The 19,652-nt window shown below is 36.8% G+C and overlaps 1 protein-coding gene across 1 annotated transcript in view; it reads left to right on the top strand.

Moving 5' to 3' along the window:
* Nucleotides 1–18,732, top strand: part of LOC127857285 (amiloride-sensitive sodium channel subunit beta-2-like) — a 26,555-nt gene extending 7,823 nt beyond the window's left edge. Inside the window, exons 3-13 of the mRNA XM_052393697.1 lie at nucleotides 2,009–2,222; nucleotides 2,609–2,808; nucleotides 5,184–5,445; nucleotides 6,320–6,426; nucleotides 6,685–6,848; nucleotides 7,068–7,284; nucleotides 7,473–7,542; nucleotides 8,923–8,980; nucleotides 9,867–9,934; nucleotides 15,920–15,998; nucleotides 16,289–18,732. Of these exons, the coding sequence (XP_052249657.1) occupies nucleotides 2,009–2,222; nucleotides 2,609–2,808; nucleotides 5,184–5,445; nucleotides 6,320–6,426; nucleotides 6,685–6,848; nucleotides 7,068–7,284; nucleotides 7,473–7,542; nucleotides 8,923–8,980; nucleotides 9,867–9,934; nucleotides 15,920–15,998; nucleotides 16,289–16,468 (1,619 nt within the window). The 3' untranslated portion in view covers nucleotides 16,469–18,732. The remainder of the gene's footprint in view (nucleotides 1–2,008; nucleotides 2,223–2,608; nucleotides 2,809–5,183; nucleotides 5,446–6,319; nucleotides 6,427–6,684; nucleotides 6,849–7,067; nucleotides 7,285–7,472; nucleotides 7,543–8,922; nucleotides 8,981–9,866; nucleotides 9,935–15,919; nucleotides 15,999–16,288) is intronic.
* The last annotated feature ends 920 nt before the right edge of the window (nucleotides 18,733–19,652 follow it).

Below are 19,652 nucleotides of genomic sequence, written 5' to 3'. Positions count from 1 at the left end.
CTACATTGTTCAATGGATACTATGATATCATCTCAGTAACTTTAATTCTTTAATGTAAGATACAGTATGGAAGTTTAAAAGATGCTCAATCATAAAGGCATTTAAATGATTCTGCCTTAACATCGAAGCCTGCAAAATTATTTTTTATACGTGGGATTAACGGGCGTATTAAAAAAATGTTTGAAAAAAAATCAACATTTATTGACTTATCATGAACACTATTTGATGTTTGGAGTATCATTTATAATATACCAGTAACACTATGAACACAACTCGCTTTAAGTTGTAATAAATACAGCAAAACAAGACAGTTATAATATCTGTACTGTGTCAGTTTCTATTTCGTGTGTAATGAGATACAATTATTAAATGTATATTTCCTCTGATCACGAACCATGCTTAAGATTACAGAAACATCTAGATTTTTACTGATATTTTTTATGATATTCAAATCAAAGGTTTTCAATTAAAGTAGAATCATGCTGTTTGATGCAAGCAAATATCAATTTATATATATTTGCCGCCAGCAAATAATCTATCATTGATCTCTTTTTCCATCAGAATTATATATTTGGATTTTTGATAACAAACTTCCATTCACAAAAAACATAGCATATTTTCAGTTTTCATTCATTTCGTATTATCATAAAAGCCTACCAGTTCAAAACGCCTAACATGTAAATAACGTTCTATTTAAACACTCCACTCTGTTAATTTATTTCATTGTATATGTTAAAACGTCACATGAAAGTTAAGCGACACCATCCTGAGAAAACTTTTAGTAGCTAATCATTTCCGTTGGGGGATGTGTGCTTTTTAATTCCCCAAACACTGCAATTCATGTATGGATATACTATCTGTTTTTTTTTATATGTAAAGACATATGTACTCGTTTTTACGAAGCGCATGCTGTTCTCAATTAAATCATTATAACGTACAATGTGACGTTTTCGGCGGCTATAACCGCCGATAAAACGGTTCTTAATGGCACAAGTACGTATGACTAATTGTCATAAATTAATGCATTTGTTGCAGCATATTTTCGAAAAAAGAATAATCAAATGTTAAGGGAACGATTTCAATAAAAGAAGCTTGCATTCCATTTTATGACATCCGTCGTCATAACATTAATGTCGTCTGGTATTAGACCTTGCACGGCGCACAGGCTGACAGTGTCGTCTGGTATCAGACCTTTCACAGCGCACAGGCTGACAATGTCGTCTGGTCTCAGACCTTTCACAGCGCACAGGCTGACTATGTCGTCTGGTCTCAAATCTTGTACGAGTCACAGGCTGACAGTGTCGTCTGGTATCAGACCTTGCACGGTTCACAGGCTGAAAATGTCGTCTGGTATCAGACCTTGCACGCGCACAGGCTTACAATGTCGTCTGGTCTCAGACCTTTCACAGCGCACAGGCTGACAATGTCGTCTGGTCTCAGACCTTTCACAGCGCACAGGCTGACTATGTCGTCTGGTCTCAAACCTTGTACGAGTCACAGGCTGACAGTGTCGTCTGATATCAGACCTTGCACGTTTCATAGGCTGACTATGTTTTCTGGTATCAGACCTTGCACGGTTCACAGGCTGAAAATGTCGTCTGGTATCAGACCTTGCATGGCGCACAGGCTGACAATGTCGTCTGGTATCAGACCTTGCACGGTTCACAGGCTGACTATGTCGTCTGGTCTCAGACCTTTCACAGCGCACAGGCTGACTTTGTCGTCTGGTCTGGTCTCAGACCTTGTACGAGTCACAGGCTGAAAATGTCGTCTGGTATCAGACCTTGCACGGCGTACAGGCTGACAGTGTCGTCTGGTCTCAGACCTTGCACGGTTCACAGGCTTACAATGTCGTCTGGTCTCAGACCTTGCACGGCACACAGGCTGACTATGTCGTCTGGTCAGACCATGCACATGCACATGCACTCAACTCCCTATTCTCACTAACATGCTCGGATTTACCTACATAATGGTCAACACATCCAGCGCGGACTGTTTTTTCGGATAGCTGATGCAGCGGGCAAGATCGCTGCGAGACGATGGATGGGGAAATCAGCGAGCCAGATCTACAGCGAGTTCTGCGAGGAAACGAGCTTCACGGCGCTCACCAAGATCCACAAGGCAGACTTCCGCCTGAAGCGCGTCATATGGGCCTTCACGTGCGTGTTCATGACCGCCATGCTCGCCCTGCAGATCACGTGGCTCTTCCAGAAATACTTCCGGTAAGAGCAACACGTTCAAATGTTAGCCGCCCTCTGAGAGAACAGGGCTAAAGGCATGTGTGGAAAATGTGTCGTCCCAGTACAGCCTGTGTAGTCCGCACAGAGTAATCAGGGCGATATTATCCCACAAACTTGGATTTTTGCTAAAAAAAGTACTCCCTTTGAATGAAAAATATATAAAAAAAAAACAAGCGGAAAATGTCATCCCATATCACCCTGTGCGGACTGCATACATTAAGTAAAAATCCGATTGATAGTTCAATGTATTTCTTATTTAAAATACATACACATGTACATGTACAAGTAAAGCTGAAGGTACCTCCAATTTAACCATTGCTTATCATGTCTTTATTGCTGAGCATGTATTCCCCGTGTGTCGCTGACAGGTGGCCAGTGGAGCTGTCGATAGAGGTGAATGCGGTTCCGGTACTGCAGTTCCCGAGTGTCACCATCTGCAACATCAACCCGCTAAAGAAGGACAACATGTGGATGGGTCCTTTCCAGGAGAAGAGCGCGGTGTTCACACTCGGCAAAGACGACATGATCTACGACGACTATAAGAACGATCTCATGAACGAAATGACAGGTAAGACGACATGCTTTATGAAGATTTCAGAGCGCCCTCATTGCAGGAAGAATCACATGCTCTATGACGGCTATACTTGGACGACCATATAGGCGAACTTGTAGGTACGACTGTATGCATTATGACGACTACAAGTACGAACGTATTTGCGAGATTGGTGTTAGGAAGACATGCCCTATGAAGACTACAAGGGCAATCGCTTGCAATAACTTAGAGGTAGGAAAGCAGACGCCTGGACTTATCCAGGCGTTTAAAAGCATAATAGAAAGAATACTTATTTTATATAAAAAAATAAAGTCTACGTGTACGTCATAACTTTGAGTAAAGTATGTCGTGGTAGCAATAAACCTATTTTTAATATTTAGTTGGATACAGGTTTCATCATTTGAAAGAATTTTTCAAGCATGTAACTGTTTGGCTTCTGATTCGTGTCTATCATTTGGCTTTTGTAAACGCAAAAAACGCGTCATTGACCGTTAAGCCATTTAAATCGATAACATCTTAAACACTTTAATTTTCATTTTAACACTTTTAACATAAACTAAATACGCTAATTGTTTTATAATTTGGAATGTATAATATTGTAGTATATTACGACTAAATTGCAGGAATTGAATATACAATTTGTCAACACAGTCCGATTTCAGTTATTTTTGAAAGAAGTGTCTCACGTGCGTGATATACAAATTACGCCGTTGGTTGAGTCTTTGGTTGAAAACCGCTCAGTAATGATCATTGTGACACATCGCGCAACTGTCTAAGCAATGGAAGCAAATAATTTATTGGTTTATCTGTCAGTTACAATAAATATCACGTGTTTACATAATTGTATATAGCGTTTTAAGGTTCGTCTAAAAAAAAATTGATGACGATCCATCATCCATTTGTGGGACCATCATTCTCCCTGAAAAATCACAATGTGTTATAAATGGCATTATAGTGTCTAAATATTATATAGTTTTCTGACTTATCATCTCTTTTAGACATCAACAAAAATGTTATCATTAATGTTTCCCAGTCGTCTCTAAATAAATAGAACGACGTGTTTCTAATGGGAGGATCTGATCCTTAACATTGATTCTATCAGTAATAGTAATTAAAACATAAATGAAGCGGAGCCTTATACAAAAGCTTCATTTGTTTGTGATATCAACTCTTCCCATATTATTGTCCAAAGCAATCAGCGAGTTGTATATAAAACTAATGAATATAATTCAGCTTCAGTCGCAAATCATATATTTCAATTAAACATTTCGAAACCAATTATACGCAGTTGAATAGCTATGACGATATGTAAATACCGCTGTGGACACATCATATAAAGTCGCTCGATATTGCCATGTCAGCTGGGTGCGATAGATTATCCACAGACGTCGATTTACTAATGGAACTATGATGGGAGGAAGTGGGGGGGGGGGGGGGGGCACGAGGTGTTTAGTCCTGACAGCTGATTATGATCAATAAAACTCATCACAAACCGGTACAATTTCACTGAGCTTTACCAAACGCGTACTATAGAGCAACATTCGCGAAGTTGTAATATTAGTTTTGTCAATGGCTGAACTAAAAATTTAAATACACACTGACAAGACGACTATTTTCACAATCAATAACATGGCTACAGTCTCCTATTTTACCCGAAATTTACCCTAAGGTTTTTGTGTCCCAGACATTCAGGCATTCAAAGACAAATAATATCAGCTCCACTAAAGCCTCTGTATTGTACTGAGTATGTTGGGTCTGTGTCTTGCTGCTCTTCTATATTTTTTGTACTTCCCCTTTTCAACGACGCTTATACTCAATGAATTTTGTAAAAACTCATCACTCAGACGTCTTCAAAATACACATCTTGTTTAAATGTGTATGATTTTGCGCTCTGTTCATGAAATGTAGACCTGATAATGATTTGGATTCTTTCTTTTAATGTTACAACATTTTCTGTTTTGTTCATACATGTTAATATGTAAATCATACTTTACGTATCTAAACATATTAGTGATATAGAGGGGAGCGAAAACGGCGTAAGCTTCCCACCAACCTCCCGAACATTTGCCAAGATTCGATTTTATTCAACCACCATTACTTACTTAAATGAAAACTGTACGATTTATGGATTTGCTGATTTACAATAAATATTCAGTATTGTAATTTTCGAACTTCACTTTTGCTTAATTTCTCATTTTCGTGGAGACTTGAGTTTGTATTTGTATGGCATGACATATGAAATTTTCGCATTTAGTTATGGGCCTGTGTTCGAACAAACTGAACAGATTGACAATGATTATGTAACTTTCGGCACTGTGAGTGAAATCACCACAAGACTAGTTCTATCTGCATTGCTTTTTTGAGTACCCAGAGTTCTTCTTTTTCTTCAGAAAATTCACGCGACGGCAACGTGAGCGATAACGAAATATCGTCGCTGATGCAGAAGAACGACTTCAACAAGTGGAACGTGCTACGCAATAACACGGAAATGGCAGAGGATTTCTACCGCTCCATGGACGACAGTCACGTGGCAATCCTGGCGTACTCGGACGTGGCGGCCAACATGAGCGGCGAGGAGCTGCGGACGTACGGACACCAGAGCGAGGACATGATCATCTCGTGCACCTGGCAGGGCATGGCCTGCTCGCCGGAGTAAGTCACATGGCAGGGCATGGCCTGCACACCGGAGTAAGTCACATTGCAGGGCATGACATGCTCGCCGGAGTAAGTCACATGGTAGGGCATGGCCTGTTCGCTGTATTAAGTCACATGACAGGGCATGGCCTGCTCGCCGTAGTAAGTCACATGGCAGGGCATGGCTTGCTCGTCGTAGTTAGTCACATGGCAGGGCATTGCCTGCTCGCCGGAGTAAGTAACATGGCAGGGCATGGCCTGCTCGCCGGAGTAAGTCACATGGCAGGACATGGCCTGCTCGCCATAGTAAGTCACATGGCAGGGCATGGCCTGCTCGCCGTAGTAAGTCACATGGCAGGGCATGGCCTGCTCGCCGGAGTAAGTCGCTATGCGCCACACACACACTTGGGCAAAAACGGTTATCTGTAAAATAAGTGCATGTGTCCGACCCCCCCCCCCCCCCCATCATCTATTTGTATTTCCAATGAAGCAATGAGGCTCGATCTGGGAAAACTGGGCTTAATGCATGAGCGAAAAGCGTCGTCCCAGATTAGCATGTGCAACCTGCAAAGGCTAAAAAGAGACGACACTTTCCGCCTAGACATGATTTTTGCTAAGAAAGCGACACGTGTCGTCCCTTATTAGCCTTTGCGGGTGCACATGCATACAGCTCCGGTTTCGCAGAACGAGGCTCAATTTATGCACAGTGTCATTAAATCAAGATGGCGTATGCCTGTAGGTCACCAAGGTGCATTCAATCCGAAATATAATGCTAGCAGGTAATTTGTCATCAACTCGTTATGTCTTTTGCTTTTAGTGTATTTAGACCTATTTCAAATAATCACATGAACCCAATTAAACCAATATTGGTCACCTTAAATTTTATTTTCAGCAACTTCACCTACGTTCGCAACAACATGTATGGCAACTGCTACACCTTCAATGCTTTCGACAACGGTCAAGATCCACTGGCAATGAACTACCCGGGTCCACTCATGGGTGCGTGTTTGTGCATGAGCATTTATCATAGTTTGTTTAATAGCAGTGCGGGGCCTCTCAAGGGAGTTTGCTTGTACTCAAACAATAGAAAGCGCATTAGCAGTGCGTGGATTCTTAAAGGTGTTTGCTTTTTAATAGAATATGTACCACAGTAAGTGTTTATATAGTGCGGGTCCCTACATGGGTTGGTGTCAGGGGTATGTTATTGATCCACATACTAAAGTCGAATAATAAAGTTAATTTATATTGTTTATGCAGGCCTTACTCTGGAGCTGAACATAGAACAGGGGCAGTACGTGCCGGCCCTGGCTCAGGACGCCGGGGTGAAGATCGTGATCCATGAGCGGGGAACCTACCCCATACCGGAAGACGCGGGACTGTCGCTCCCGCCGGGGATGAAGACTTCCATCGGGTTGGACAAGGTAACACGTGTCCGCCATAAACATGCAGCGTCTGTAGATGCCTTCATAAGAATATGTTGAAAAAACCCATTAACTAACACACAACCAGTTGTTGAGCAGAATTGTATATTGGAGTTATTTTGATATCGTTTGAGTTTGTAATTAGACTGTTCCGTTATATCATCGTTTGTAAGATGTTTATAGTTGTAAATGTTTAAACCTCTCTGTGATCCTCACCAGACCGAGTATAAGCGCCTCCCCCCGCCCCACGCTGACTGCGGCACGAGCGGCCAAGGCGTGGTGGACATGTATGCTCGTGACTTCGGAACCGCCTACACCAAAGAGACTTGCCTCAAGTCATGTATCCAGGCCGCCTTACTGGAACAGTGCGCATGCGCAACCTCCATCTTCTACGTGCCACCTGGCGAGAAAGTCTGCTCAATGTCCGGAAACGATTGTAAGTTAAATGTGCTGAATCAACCACCCTTATTTTGGCATCGTGCAGGCGTGGTCTGGTTGGTCCGGATCGAAATGTACTATATATTACGATGCATTCGGTATTCCTTAACTAGTTTAACTAGTAAATACATGCACATTCTGTTTCGTGGGCGATTCATCTTCATATACATAACATTTCATTCACAGCAACGTGCGTGTCCACAGTTACGGAGGCAGTCGTGGAAAGCTGCAACGGGAGGTGTCCGACACCTTGTGAGTAAGTGACAGTTAGCTGTACAATAATATAGGTACTACACAATTAGCTTAAAATGATTAAAAATAATAAGCTCAGGGAATTTACATCATTCACGGCCTGCGTAATTTCGTGTCGACGTAAGCACGTCAAGACATCAACGTGAGCAAACTTGTCAACACATCATCATCATCATCATCATCATCATCATCATCATCATCATCATCATCATCATCATCATCATCATCATCATCATCATCATCATCATCATCATCATCATCATCATCATCATCATCATCATCATCCTCATCATCGTGGCTACGATTACCGTATGCGTTGGAGCGTACATATGTGCTTTTACAAGGCATGTTCGGCTTTCTTCCCAATTAGCGTCGTTGCATTTGCTTTCTATTTGTTCGGTTAATAAACTAAATACCACATATTGAAGAAAAACATACACGAACAAACCAATAACAATTAAAAGTTGAGTACATTACATTTATTATTGAACACTGCATTGATATTACAGGTAATGCATTTGTTTAGAGTTGTAACATTCGTCACATCCAAAGATGTGCTAGTAAAATTAATCTTTCCCTTGCATGTCTCTACATAATAAACTGTTCACTGTAAATGAGCGATGTCAATTATAAAAGAGAAATCGTGTAACGCTGAAATGCTATGTACCACCGGTCTAAGTCGTTAATGCGCTGCTCTGACCACTGTTCGTTGATGAAGTATTTTTTGTTCGTTGGTTATGAAATAAATGAACGCCGAATGTCTTGAAGTAGTAAGTGTGAACTAATACTGCCTGAATGTTGTACACGGTATATATGCATATATGATTATGAATCACTGAGCATTGAAGTATAAGATTTACAAAAACAAATAAACTTGATAATTAAGGAACAATTATGTTGAATGCAACTTAAAATAAAATAGAACTGATTTTACAACTATCTTTCAATTTTGATTATAATATTTGTGGGATATCTCCGCAAAATTCCTACATTTTTAAACCGAACTCATATTTAATATACATGTTCTTTTATAAAATACGATATGCGTGGAGATTTCGTTGACAAAGAGCAAGCATAGTGTTGTTTAACTTATCATTGACAATGAAAACATATATTTGAACCGAATTGCACAATAAAACCATAACGGTTTTTAATTGCTTAGACATTTATAAGATCCAGTAAGAATTGAAATAATATTCGAATGTTCTCTGTTTATCGGCAAATAAACAACAGCAGTTCTGATCCATTGCTACTAACAAAGAGTCCTCGCGGTTGGTACGCCTCAGCAGATGCTCAAATCGTTGATTATTGACCGGTAAACAAAGACATATCGTCATTTATTTAATAAATAGAAATCATCTTATGCTTTTGTGTTTTTGCACAGCGACACCGTGTACTCCCTGATCACGTCCATGTCACAGTGGCCTTCCGAAAACTACGAGGTAAAAAAGCAATAGCAAACCTTCACATTGGTTATAGTGAAATAGCAAACCTTTACAAGGTGACAAACCGTCACATAGATTAGAAAGTCAAACGTTTACATGGGAAATACTAGAAAATTAAATTAATCATTGACATCGGTAGAACTGCAAAAAGCAAACCTTCCTCGATATAAGATGACTATAGAAAACCTCCACATGGGCCACTTCTTTTTTTAGATTTAACTTTTATTACACTTTTGCACTTTGTTAACATAGGTTATATTGGTAAAGCAAACCTTCAAATATGTTCTATTGATATAGTAAACATTCACATCTGTTCTATTGAAATAGCAAACCTTTTCATAGGTTCTACTGAAATAGCAAACCTTTTCATAGGTTCTACTGAAATACCAAACCTTTACATAGGTTCTACTACAATAGCTAACCGTCACATAGGTTGTAGTGTTATAGCAAAACTTTACATAGGTTCGACTGTTATAGCAAACCTTTACAAAGGTGCGATTGGAATTGCAAACATTTACATATTTGATCTTATGGAATAGCAAACCACACATAGGAGTCTACTGAAAAAGCAAACCATTACATAGGTTTTACTGGAATAGCATGAGTCGTTAAGTAAAACCAAATCTTCCCGCATGTTATACAGGAATGACAAACCGTCACATAGATTAGAATGTCAAACGTTTACATGGGAAATACTAGAAAATTAAATTAATCATTGACATCGGTAGAACTGCAAAAAGCAAACCTTCCTCGATATAAGATGACTATAGCAAACCTCCACATGGGCCACTTCTTTTTTTAGATTTAACTTTTATTACACTTTTGCAATATATAAAAGGAACACTTATATTCACAAGAAATACATATCTTTTGCGTTCTTCAGGATTATCTGGATTGCAAGATATCTAAAACGTCAAGCTATTTCATGGACAAAGAACAACGACAGGACAGGTATAAAACCTTATAAGTTATGTTTGATATAAGTTCAGAAATAGCAAGGTTAAATGGTATGAACTTGTGATGTAGTATCAATCACGCAAAGTGAGATATCTATCAAGTAATGCGTGGTAACGTGCTGGTAAGGTGTGATGTATAGCGGGTGCGGGACACTTTATATCTATCCAGCAATTCATTACAGCGAGCTTGGAGTGAGTGAAATCCAGCTAGTTATGCACTGTGTTAAGCTGGATATGGGTTATTTCTAGCATTGACAGCATTTAATTATATCTAGGTGTAACTTTCGACAATTCGTAAGATATGTTTGATATTGCTAATTTACAATGTATAAACATGTATTATGCTTAGCTTGGAAACGTATATCTTACGAATTGTTATATCTTACGACTTGTTATATTTTACAAAGAGGAAATAAGCTATTTAAAGCTTAATTATTAATTATTAAACATTATCTGGGAAATATCATGACAGTTAACTCTTGTGAACATATTAATTTTATAACTCAACTTTGGAAATTAATTAATGATAAAGACCCCGAAAGTAAACCAATATCCTTTATATATTTCAGGTATGGTATAAAGCTAGGAAGTATTATCTAGAGATGAGTAGATATGATATTTATTTTAAAATGTCAAGTGTCTAGCTCGTGAGCAATGTTAATTGTCAAGTTAAAAAAAAACTAGAAATGGCGCGGCAGAGGCCGACGCGTATCCCCACGCCGAATGTTTGACCTAGGTGTGCCCCAGGGTTGGTAATGGGGCAATGCATTGCTGAGATTGACCGTATTGTCATAAGAGAAGTTCATCATCAATTAGAAGTGAATTGGTGTAGAAATGAAGAAGTTATAGTAAAAGGCAATTTTGGGTGGGTGTGACATATGTGGGCAGGGCGCCCCAGGGTTGGTAATGGGGCCATGCATAGTTGAGATTGACCGTATTGTCATAAGAGAGGTTCAGTATCAATTTGAAGTGAATCGGTGTAGAAATGAAGAAATTATAGTAAAAGGCAATTTTGGGTGGGTGTGGTCTATGTGGGCGGGGCGCCCCAGGGTTGGTAATGGGGCCATGCATAGTTGAGATTGACTGTATTGTCATAAGAGAAGTTCAATATCAATTTGAAGTGAATCGGTGTAGAAATGAAGAAATTATAGTAAAGGCAATTTTGGGTGGGTGTGGTCTATGTGGGCGGGGCCCCAGGGTTGGTTATGGGGCCATGCATAGTTGAGATTGACCCCTAATGTCATAAGAGAAGTTCAGTATCAATTTGAAGTGAATCCGTGTAGAAATGAAAAAATTATAGTAAATGGAATTTTTTGGTGGGTGTGGCCTATGTGGGCGGGCGCCCCAGGGTTGGGATTGGGGCCATGCATAGTTGAGATTGACCCTAATGTCATAACAAAAGTTCAGTATCAATTTGAAGTGAATCCGTGTAGAAATGAAAAAATTATAGTAAATGGAAATTTTTGGTGGGTGTGGCCTATGTGGGCGGGGCGCCCCAGGGTTGGGAATGGGGCCATGCATGGTTGAGATTGACCGTATTGTCATAGGTGAGGTCCAGTATCAATTTGAAGTGAATCGGTGTAGAAATAAAGAAGTAAATGTAAAATAACCTAAAAAAATGAGTGATAATTTCTGACGCGGCCCCACCCCAACCCCTATAACTTTTGACCCAGGGGTCAGATCAAAATTCCAAATAGTGCAGGGTCGCACATATGCTCATAGCTACCATGTGTGTAAATTTCAAGGTTCTAGTGCTTTTAGTGTAGGAGGAGATAGTGGCCAGGACGGACGGACAGACGGACGGACAGACGGATAGACGGACGGACGGACGGCGGAGATCACCACAATATCCCCACCTTTTTTTCAAAAAGCGTGGGGATAATAAGGTCCCTATAAACCATGTATGTGTATATGATGTATAAACCTGGAATTGATGGTACTTAGTTCTGTGTAAATGATAAATAGCTCTACGTGTAAGGTATTTAGATATGCGTATATGATAAGAAGATGTAGATGTATTGTATTTAGATATGTGGATATGATGTATAGTTGTAGATGTACAGTATTTAGATGTTTGTATATGAAACATAGCTGTTGGTTTATGGTAATTAAATATATGTATAATATACATAGCTGCAGCATTTATTTATATGTTATCAAGTATGTAAATGGATATGAATGATATTTACTATTTAAGTATGTTTTATGATACACAAATGGAGATGTATGTTAATTATTTAGATATGTGTCCATGTATATGATACATTACTGTACGTGTATGATATAAAGAAATGTGTATATGATACAAAGCTGTAGATGAAAGCTATTTAGATATGTGTATATGATATATAGCTGTAGATGTAAGCTATTTAGATATGTGTATATGATATATAGCTTAAGGTGTTTGTTTTTTATATATGTGTATATGATGCATAGCTGTATATATATGATATTTTGATATGTGCATATTATACATAAGTGTACGTGGATGTTATTTAGATATGTGTATATGATATATAGCTGTAGATGAAAGCTATTTCATATATGTTAATGACACATAGCTGAACGTGTATGATCTTTAGATATGTCTACATGATAAAAAGCTGTACGTGTATGTTGTTTAGATATGTGTATATGATACATAGCTGAACGTTATGTTATATAGCTGTAGATGTTAGCTATTTAGATATTAGTACATGGTACAAAGCTGAACGTGAATTATATTTAGATATGTGTATATGATACATAGCTGAACGTGTATGGTATATAGATATTTGTAAATTATACATAGCTGTAGATGTATGGTATTTAAAATTGTGTATATGATACATAGCTGTAGATGTAAGCCATTTCGATATGTGTGTATGATTCATAGCTGTAGATGTATGTTTTTTTAGATATGTGAATATGATACATTGCTGAACGTGTATGATATTTAAATATGTGCATATGATGCATAGTTGTAGATGTAAGCTTTTTCGATATGTGTATATCATACATAGCTGTACATGTATGGTATGTTGATATGTGTATATGATATATAGTTGTAGATATAAGCTATTTAGATATGTGTATATGGTACATAACTGAACGTTTATGATATTTAGTTATGTGTATATGATACATAGCTGTAGATGTAAGCTATTTAGATATGTGTATATGATACATAGCTGTAGATGTAAGCTATTTGGATATGTGTATATGATACACAGCTGTATATGTAAGCTATTGGATATGTGTATATGATACATGGCTGTAGATGTAAGCTATTAAGATATGTGTATATGATACATAGCTGTATATGTAAGCTATTTAGATATGTGTATATAATACATAGCTGTAGATGTATGCTATTTGGATATGTGTATATGATACATGGCTGTAGATGTAAGCTATTAAGATATGTGTATATGATACATAGCTGTAGATGTAAGCTATTTAGATATGTGTATATGATACATAGCTGTAGATGTAAGCTATTTAGATATGTGTATATGATACATAGCTGTAGATGTAAGCTATATAGATATGTGTATATGATACATAGCTGTAGATGTAAGCTATTTGGATATGTGTATATGATACATAGCTGTTGATGTAAGCTATTTAGATATGTGTATATGATACATAGCTGTAGATGCAAGCTATATAGATATGTGTATATGATACACAGCTGTAGATGTAAGCTATATAGATATGTGTACATGATACATAGCTGTAGATGTAAGCTATTTGGATATGTGTATATGATACATAGCTGTAGATGTAAGCTATTTACATATGTGTATATGATACATAGCTGTAGATGTAAGCTATATAGATATGTGTATATGATACATAGCTGTAGATGTAAGCTATTTGGATATGTGTATATGATACATAGCTGTTGATGTAAGCTATTTAGATATGTGTATATGATACATAGCTGTAGATGCAAGCTATATAGATATGTGTATATGATACACAGCTGTAGATGTAAGCTATATAGATATGTGTACATGATACATAGCTGTAGATGTAAGCTATTTGGATATGTGTATATGATACATAGCTGTTGATGTAAGCTATTTAGATATGTGTATATGATACATAGCTGTAGATGTAAGCTATTTAGATATGTGTATATGATACATAGCTGTAGATGTAAGCTATTTGGATATGTGTATATGATACATAGCTGTAGATGTAAGCTATTTAGATATGTGTATATGATACTTAGCTGTGGAGATAAGCTGTGGATGTAAGCTATTTAGATATGTGTATATGGTACATAGCTGTAAATGTAAGCTATTTGGATATGTTCATATGATACATAGCTGTATATGTAAGGTATTTAGATATGTGTATATGATACATGACTGTAGATGTATGGCATTTAGATATGTGTATATTATACATAGCTGTATATGTAAGCTATTTAGATATGTGTATATGATACATAGCTGTATGTGTAAGCTTTTTAGATATGTGTATATGATACATAGCTGTATATGTAAGCTATTTAGATATGTGTATATGATACATAGCTGTATATGTAAGCTATTTAGATATGTGTATATGATACATAGCTGTATATGAAAGCTATTTAGATATGTGTATATGATACATAGCTGTATATGTAAGCTATTTAGATATGTGTATATGATACATAGCTGTATATGTAAGCTATTTGGATATGTGTATATTATACATAGCTGTAGATGTAAGCTATTTAGATATGTGTATATGATACATAGCTGTAGATGTAAGCTATTTGGATATGTGTATATGATACATAGCTGTAGATGTAAGCTATTTAGATATGTGTATATGATACTTAGCTATGGAGATAAGCTGTGGATGTAAGCTATTTAGATATGTGTATATGGTACATAGCTGTAAATGTAAGCTATTTGGATATGTTCATATGATACATAGCTGTATATGTAAGGTATTTAGATATGTGTATATGATACATGACTGTAGATGTATGGCATTTAGATATGTGTATATTATACATAGCTGTATATGTAAGCTATTTAGATATGTGTATATGATACATAGCTGTATATGTAAGCTTTTTAGATATGTGTATTTGATACATAGCTGTATATGTAAGCTATTTAGATATGTGTATATGTTACATAGCTGTATATGTAAGCTATTTAGATATGTGTATATGATACATAGCTGTATATGAAAGCTATTTTGATATGTGTATATGATACATAGCTGTATATGTAAGCTATTTAGATATGTGTATATGATACATAGCTGTATATGTAAGCTATTTAGATATGTGTATATGATACATAGCTGTATATGTAATTATTTAGATATGTGTATATGATACATAGCTGTAAATGTAAGCTATTTAGATATGTGTATATGATACATAGCTGTATATGTAAGCTATTGGATATGTGTACATGATACATGGCTAAGGTGTACGCTATATAGATATGTGTACATGTTACACAACTGTATATAGATGTATGGAATAAAGATACGTGTATATGATACATAGCTGTAAATGTAAGCTATTTAGATATGTGTACACGATACATAGCTGTAGATGTAAGCTATTTAGATATGTGTACATGATACATAGCTGTAGATGTAAGCTATTAAGATATGTGTATATGATACATAGCTGTAGATGTATGCTATTTAGATATGTGTTTATGATACATAGCTGTAGATGTAAGCTATTTAGATATGTGTACATGATACATAGCTGTAGATGTAAGCTATTTAGATATGTGTATATGATACATAGCTGTAGATGTAAGCTATTTGGATTTGTGTACATGATACATAGCTGAACATGTATACTGTTTAGATATGTATATATGATACTCAGCTGTATATGTATGATATTTATATATGTGTGTTTGAAGCATGCCTTTAGATGTATGGTATTTAATTCGGCCAATTTGTATAGGATACATAATGGCTTCACACCAACGGCATTATGCTGAACATAACACATGTATTATAGCGATACAACCCTACTGAAAGTGGACGTTTTCTACACAAGGTTGATGCTTAAAAAAGTCGAACAGAAGAAAGCGTACGAAGTAAGTTCGTGCATTCATTTTAAATTTTACTTGAAACGTAAATTTCGGTAGAGATGTTTTCCGTTTTTTGTTCATGCACTCTTATATTCAATATTTAAAAAAGTCTGCAATATTTTTAAAAGGGCATCAATAAAAAATAGTATTTTTGTAAAGCTTTATGTGACATTTGCAGTTTAAGAAATTTGGGTCAATCGCAATTTAAAATTAACTTATTTTATGTTAAAAGAAATATTTAATAAACCTGATATCTTAAGTTTCTCATCCAAGTATCTGATATCTGCCTTATTCAGTCTGAGAACCTGATATCTGACATTGGAGGCCAGCTCGGTCTGTGGTTGGGCCTCTCCGCCATCACGTTTGGTGAGCTGATTGATCTGTGTGTGTCCCTTGCGAGGGCGGTACTCGACAAGTTCTGCGACCGGAAGTTGCACGAGGAGGAGAAACAAGGCAGTGAGTCTGACATAGCCTAGCAGACAGGAAGCTTCGGACAGGTGCGCCGACTGAGAACATGCGCGGGCTCATGTGTGTTCGAGGTGCATTAACAACTTTATCAGGAACGCATCATAATTTGTCGCTACTTGTTTAAGCTGTTGTGTTTTGTTTTATTGTTTCTGTTGTATTTTATAATGGCATCTAATTATGATTTTGCAAATTCATGTATGGCACCAATCACAAGTGAAGAAACTTTGACATTATCGCATGCAATACAGGAACCATACACCTGTGAAACTTCCTATTTATTTCAAGCACAACATGTTGCATTACTTTCCTAGCGCCAATGGCTGTACATGTATTTAACGTATCATAATTAAATCAATAGCAAGGACGCTACAAATTGCTGTAAATGTAGGTTGGGTATAACAAGTATTTATTGCAGTACATTTCTTATTAGTTCTTTTTTGTAATACATTTAATAACCCAGTGCTTTTTTCGCGGCTGAATAAGGAAATAAAACCAGTTGCACTCAGTCCCGGATTACCCGTTAGGCAGAGTAGGCAACTGCCTATGGACCCCGCGACCGTTAGGGACTTATGATACCGTGACAATATACACTTTGCTTACTTACTTAGCCAAATCTAATGACTTGACCAAGCTAATAATTTTATATCAAGTGTATCATGTGTATGCTCCGATTTATATTATTAGGCTTGCTTATATATTACCAAGTGAATCATCGGTGACGGTGTTCTTAAATTCTTGATATTATAATTATAATATCGTATTGGCAACACTGTATTTTGAAATTATGTGACTAGAAAAGGTAATATGTTATGTCTTGCCAGCCTTGACACTGATAGTTTAATTCAAACTAGATCAATCGATTTGGTACGAACGTTCTAGTATGCACTATACCGACTAGGGGCCTTGGATATGGGACCCACAAGTTTCACTGCCTATGGGTCTCCACGGTGCTAAGCCGGCACTCGTTTCACTAACTAAAATAGTACTGATAACCAGTCAATTTGTCGGTTTCAACGACCTTGAATCGCGCGCCAATGTTGAAAGTCGCACGATATACTCTTGGCATCTTAGAGCAAGTATACGCGTTTTCGGAGATAGTAAATCTATTGAAATAAAAACTGTCAATAATAGCTGTGTCAGCTACACAGCATACAGAGAGCAACTGTTACTTTAAGAACGGCGATGGCATCTGAATAAGGAATTGGTAAAACGTTAGTTCCTAATTCGGAAGCCTGTATTTCGATCGATTACTTTCGAATATGTTTTTTTTTTATGTTGTGTGTGTTATTGTGTTATTTAAGTTTGATTGTGTTATATGGATGTATTCTGAGACATGCGAATGTTACCGAAGGTATGTCTACATTAACAAGCGACTGTTACCGAGTGTATGTATAAATGAACATGCGATTGTTACCAAGTGTATGAATACATGTACATGTGACTGTTACCGAATATATTTCTACAGCAACATGCGACTGTTACCAAGTGTATGTATACATGAACATGCGACTGTTACAAAGTGTATGTATACATGAACATGCGACTGTTACCAAGTGTATGAATAAATGAACATGTGACTGTTACCAAATGTATGTATGCATGAACGCGTGACTGTAACCAAGTGTATGTATACATGTACATGCGACTGTTACCAATTGTGTGTATACATGAACATGCGGCTGTTACCAAGTGTATGTATACATGAACATGCGACTGTTACCTAGTGCATGTATACATGAACATGCGACTGTTACCAAGTGTATGTATACATGAACATGCGACAGCTACCAAGTGTATGTATACATGCATATGTTACTGTTACCAATAATGTTCATACATTTGGGAACAGTCGCATGTTCATGTATACATACACTTGGTATAGTGCATACTAGAACGTTCGTACCAAATCGATTGATCGCATGTTCATATATATATATATATATATATATGCGACTGTTGCCAAATGTATGAACATGCACATGTCACTGGTACCAAATGTATATATACATATGAACATGCGACTGTTGCCAAATGTATGAATACATGTACATTTGACTCTGACCAATTGTATGTATACATGAACATGCGACTGTTACCAAAGTGTAACACGTATACAAATATGTATACGTATACAAATGTGTACATTTGACTCTGACCAATTGTATGTATACATGAACATGCGACTGTTACCAAAGTGTAACACGTATACAAATATGTATACGTATACAAATGTGTACATTTGACTCTGACCAATTGTATTTATACATGGACATGCGACTGTTACCAAAGTGTAACACGTATACAAATATGTATACGTATACAAATGTATGTCATTGTTTGGAATAAATATTGAATTATTGCAAAATGATATTGTATACAACGTTTGATGACAGGCGCTCTACAAATCGGCAACATCTCATTAGTTGGGTGATCTCCCTTGAATGGGCATGTTTTTTTCTGGAAAACAAAATTACAATGTTTTAGAAGTTTTTTAGTGTTTGAATATTTAAATAGAAAATTATCGATTATAGTTCAGAATGGAATACGGGACACGAACACAAATATGGTATGAAATATACATAACTCGGTTAAAAAAGGACAAACACTTATTTCGTTTTTTATTCCAAAGTATACTATTTTCAAACAGTATGGCATCATATTCCTCACACACAAAGGGTATTATTAGAGAAATGGCTACAGAGGTACTAGAAGTTTCAGAAGCATCTGTGGGTGTGACGAAAAATGTGAGGAAGAAGACAATAAACGTACATATATCAGCAGCGTGAGTGAACAAGACATCAAGATGAATTCATGAAATAAAGAAAGCAAGAAACAGTCAAAGAACAAAATCAAACATGAGAAAAATAAAAAGCAAGAGACAGAAAGCATTGTCAATATAGATAACATCAGCATTAAAGATATCTCAAGACAGCTAAGTGAAATTTATATGTATCAAGCAGCTACGCAGTCTCATATATAGAATATAGTAAATTAAAGAACATATTGGTGCTGTTCGTGTGGGTTGACGTAATTTGATGATACACAATCACCAGTTGTTGTTAAAAACCAACATAAAGGATGAAATTATAAAACATTGTTCATTTTAACTAGACTTTGTCACAGCTATGTGTCGGTATATTTGACAGTATATACATGTACATACAGTAGCTGTTTATATACACAGAAATCAAA

Source organism: Dreissena polymorpha, chromosome 14 (genome assembly GCF_020536995.1).
Source record: "Dreissena polymorpha isolate Duluth1 chromosome 14, UMN_Dpol_1.0, whole genome shotgun sequence".
Classification (NCBI taxonomy): domain Eukaryota; kingdom Metazoa; phylum Mollusca; class Bivalvia; order Myida; family Dreissenidae; genus Dreissena; species Dreissena polymorpha.
The sequence above is the reverse complement of the archived record's forward strand: the minus strand, read 5'-3'. Positions and strand labels throughout refer to the sequence as shown.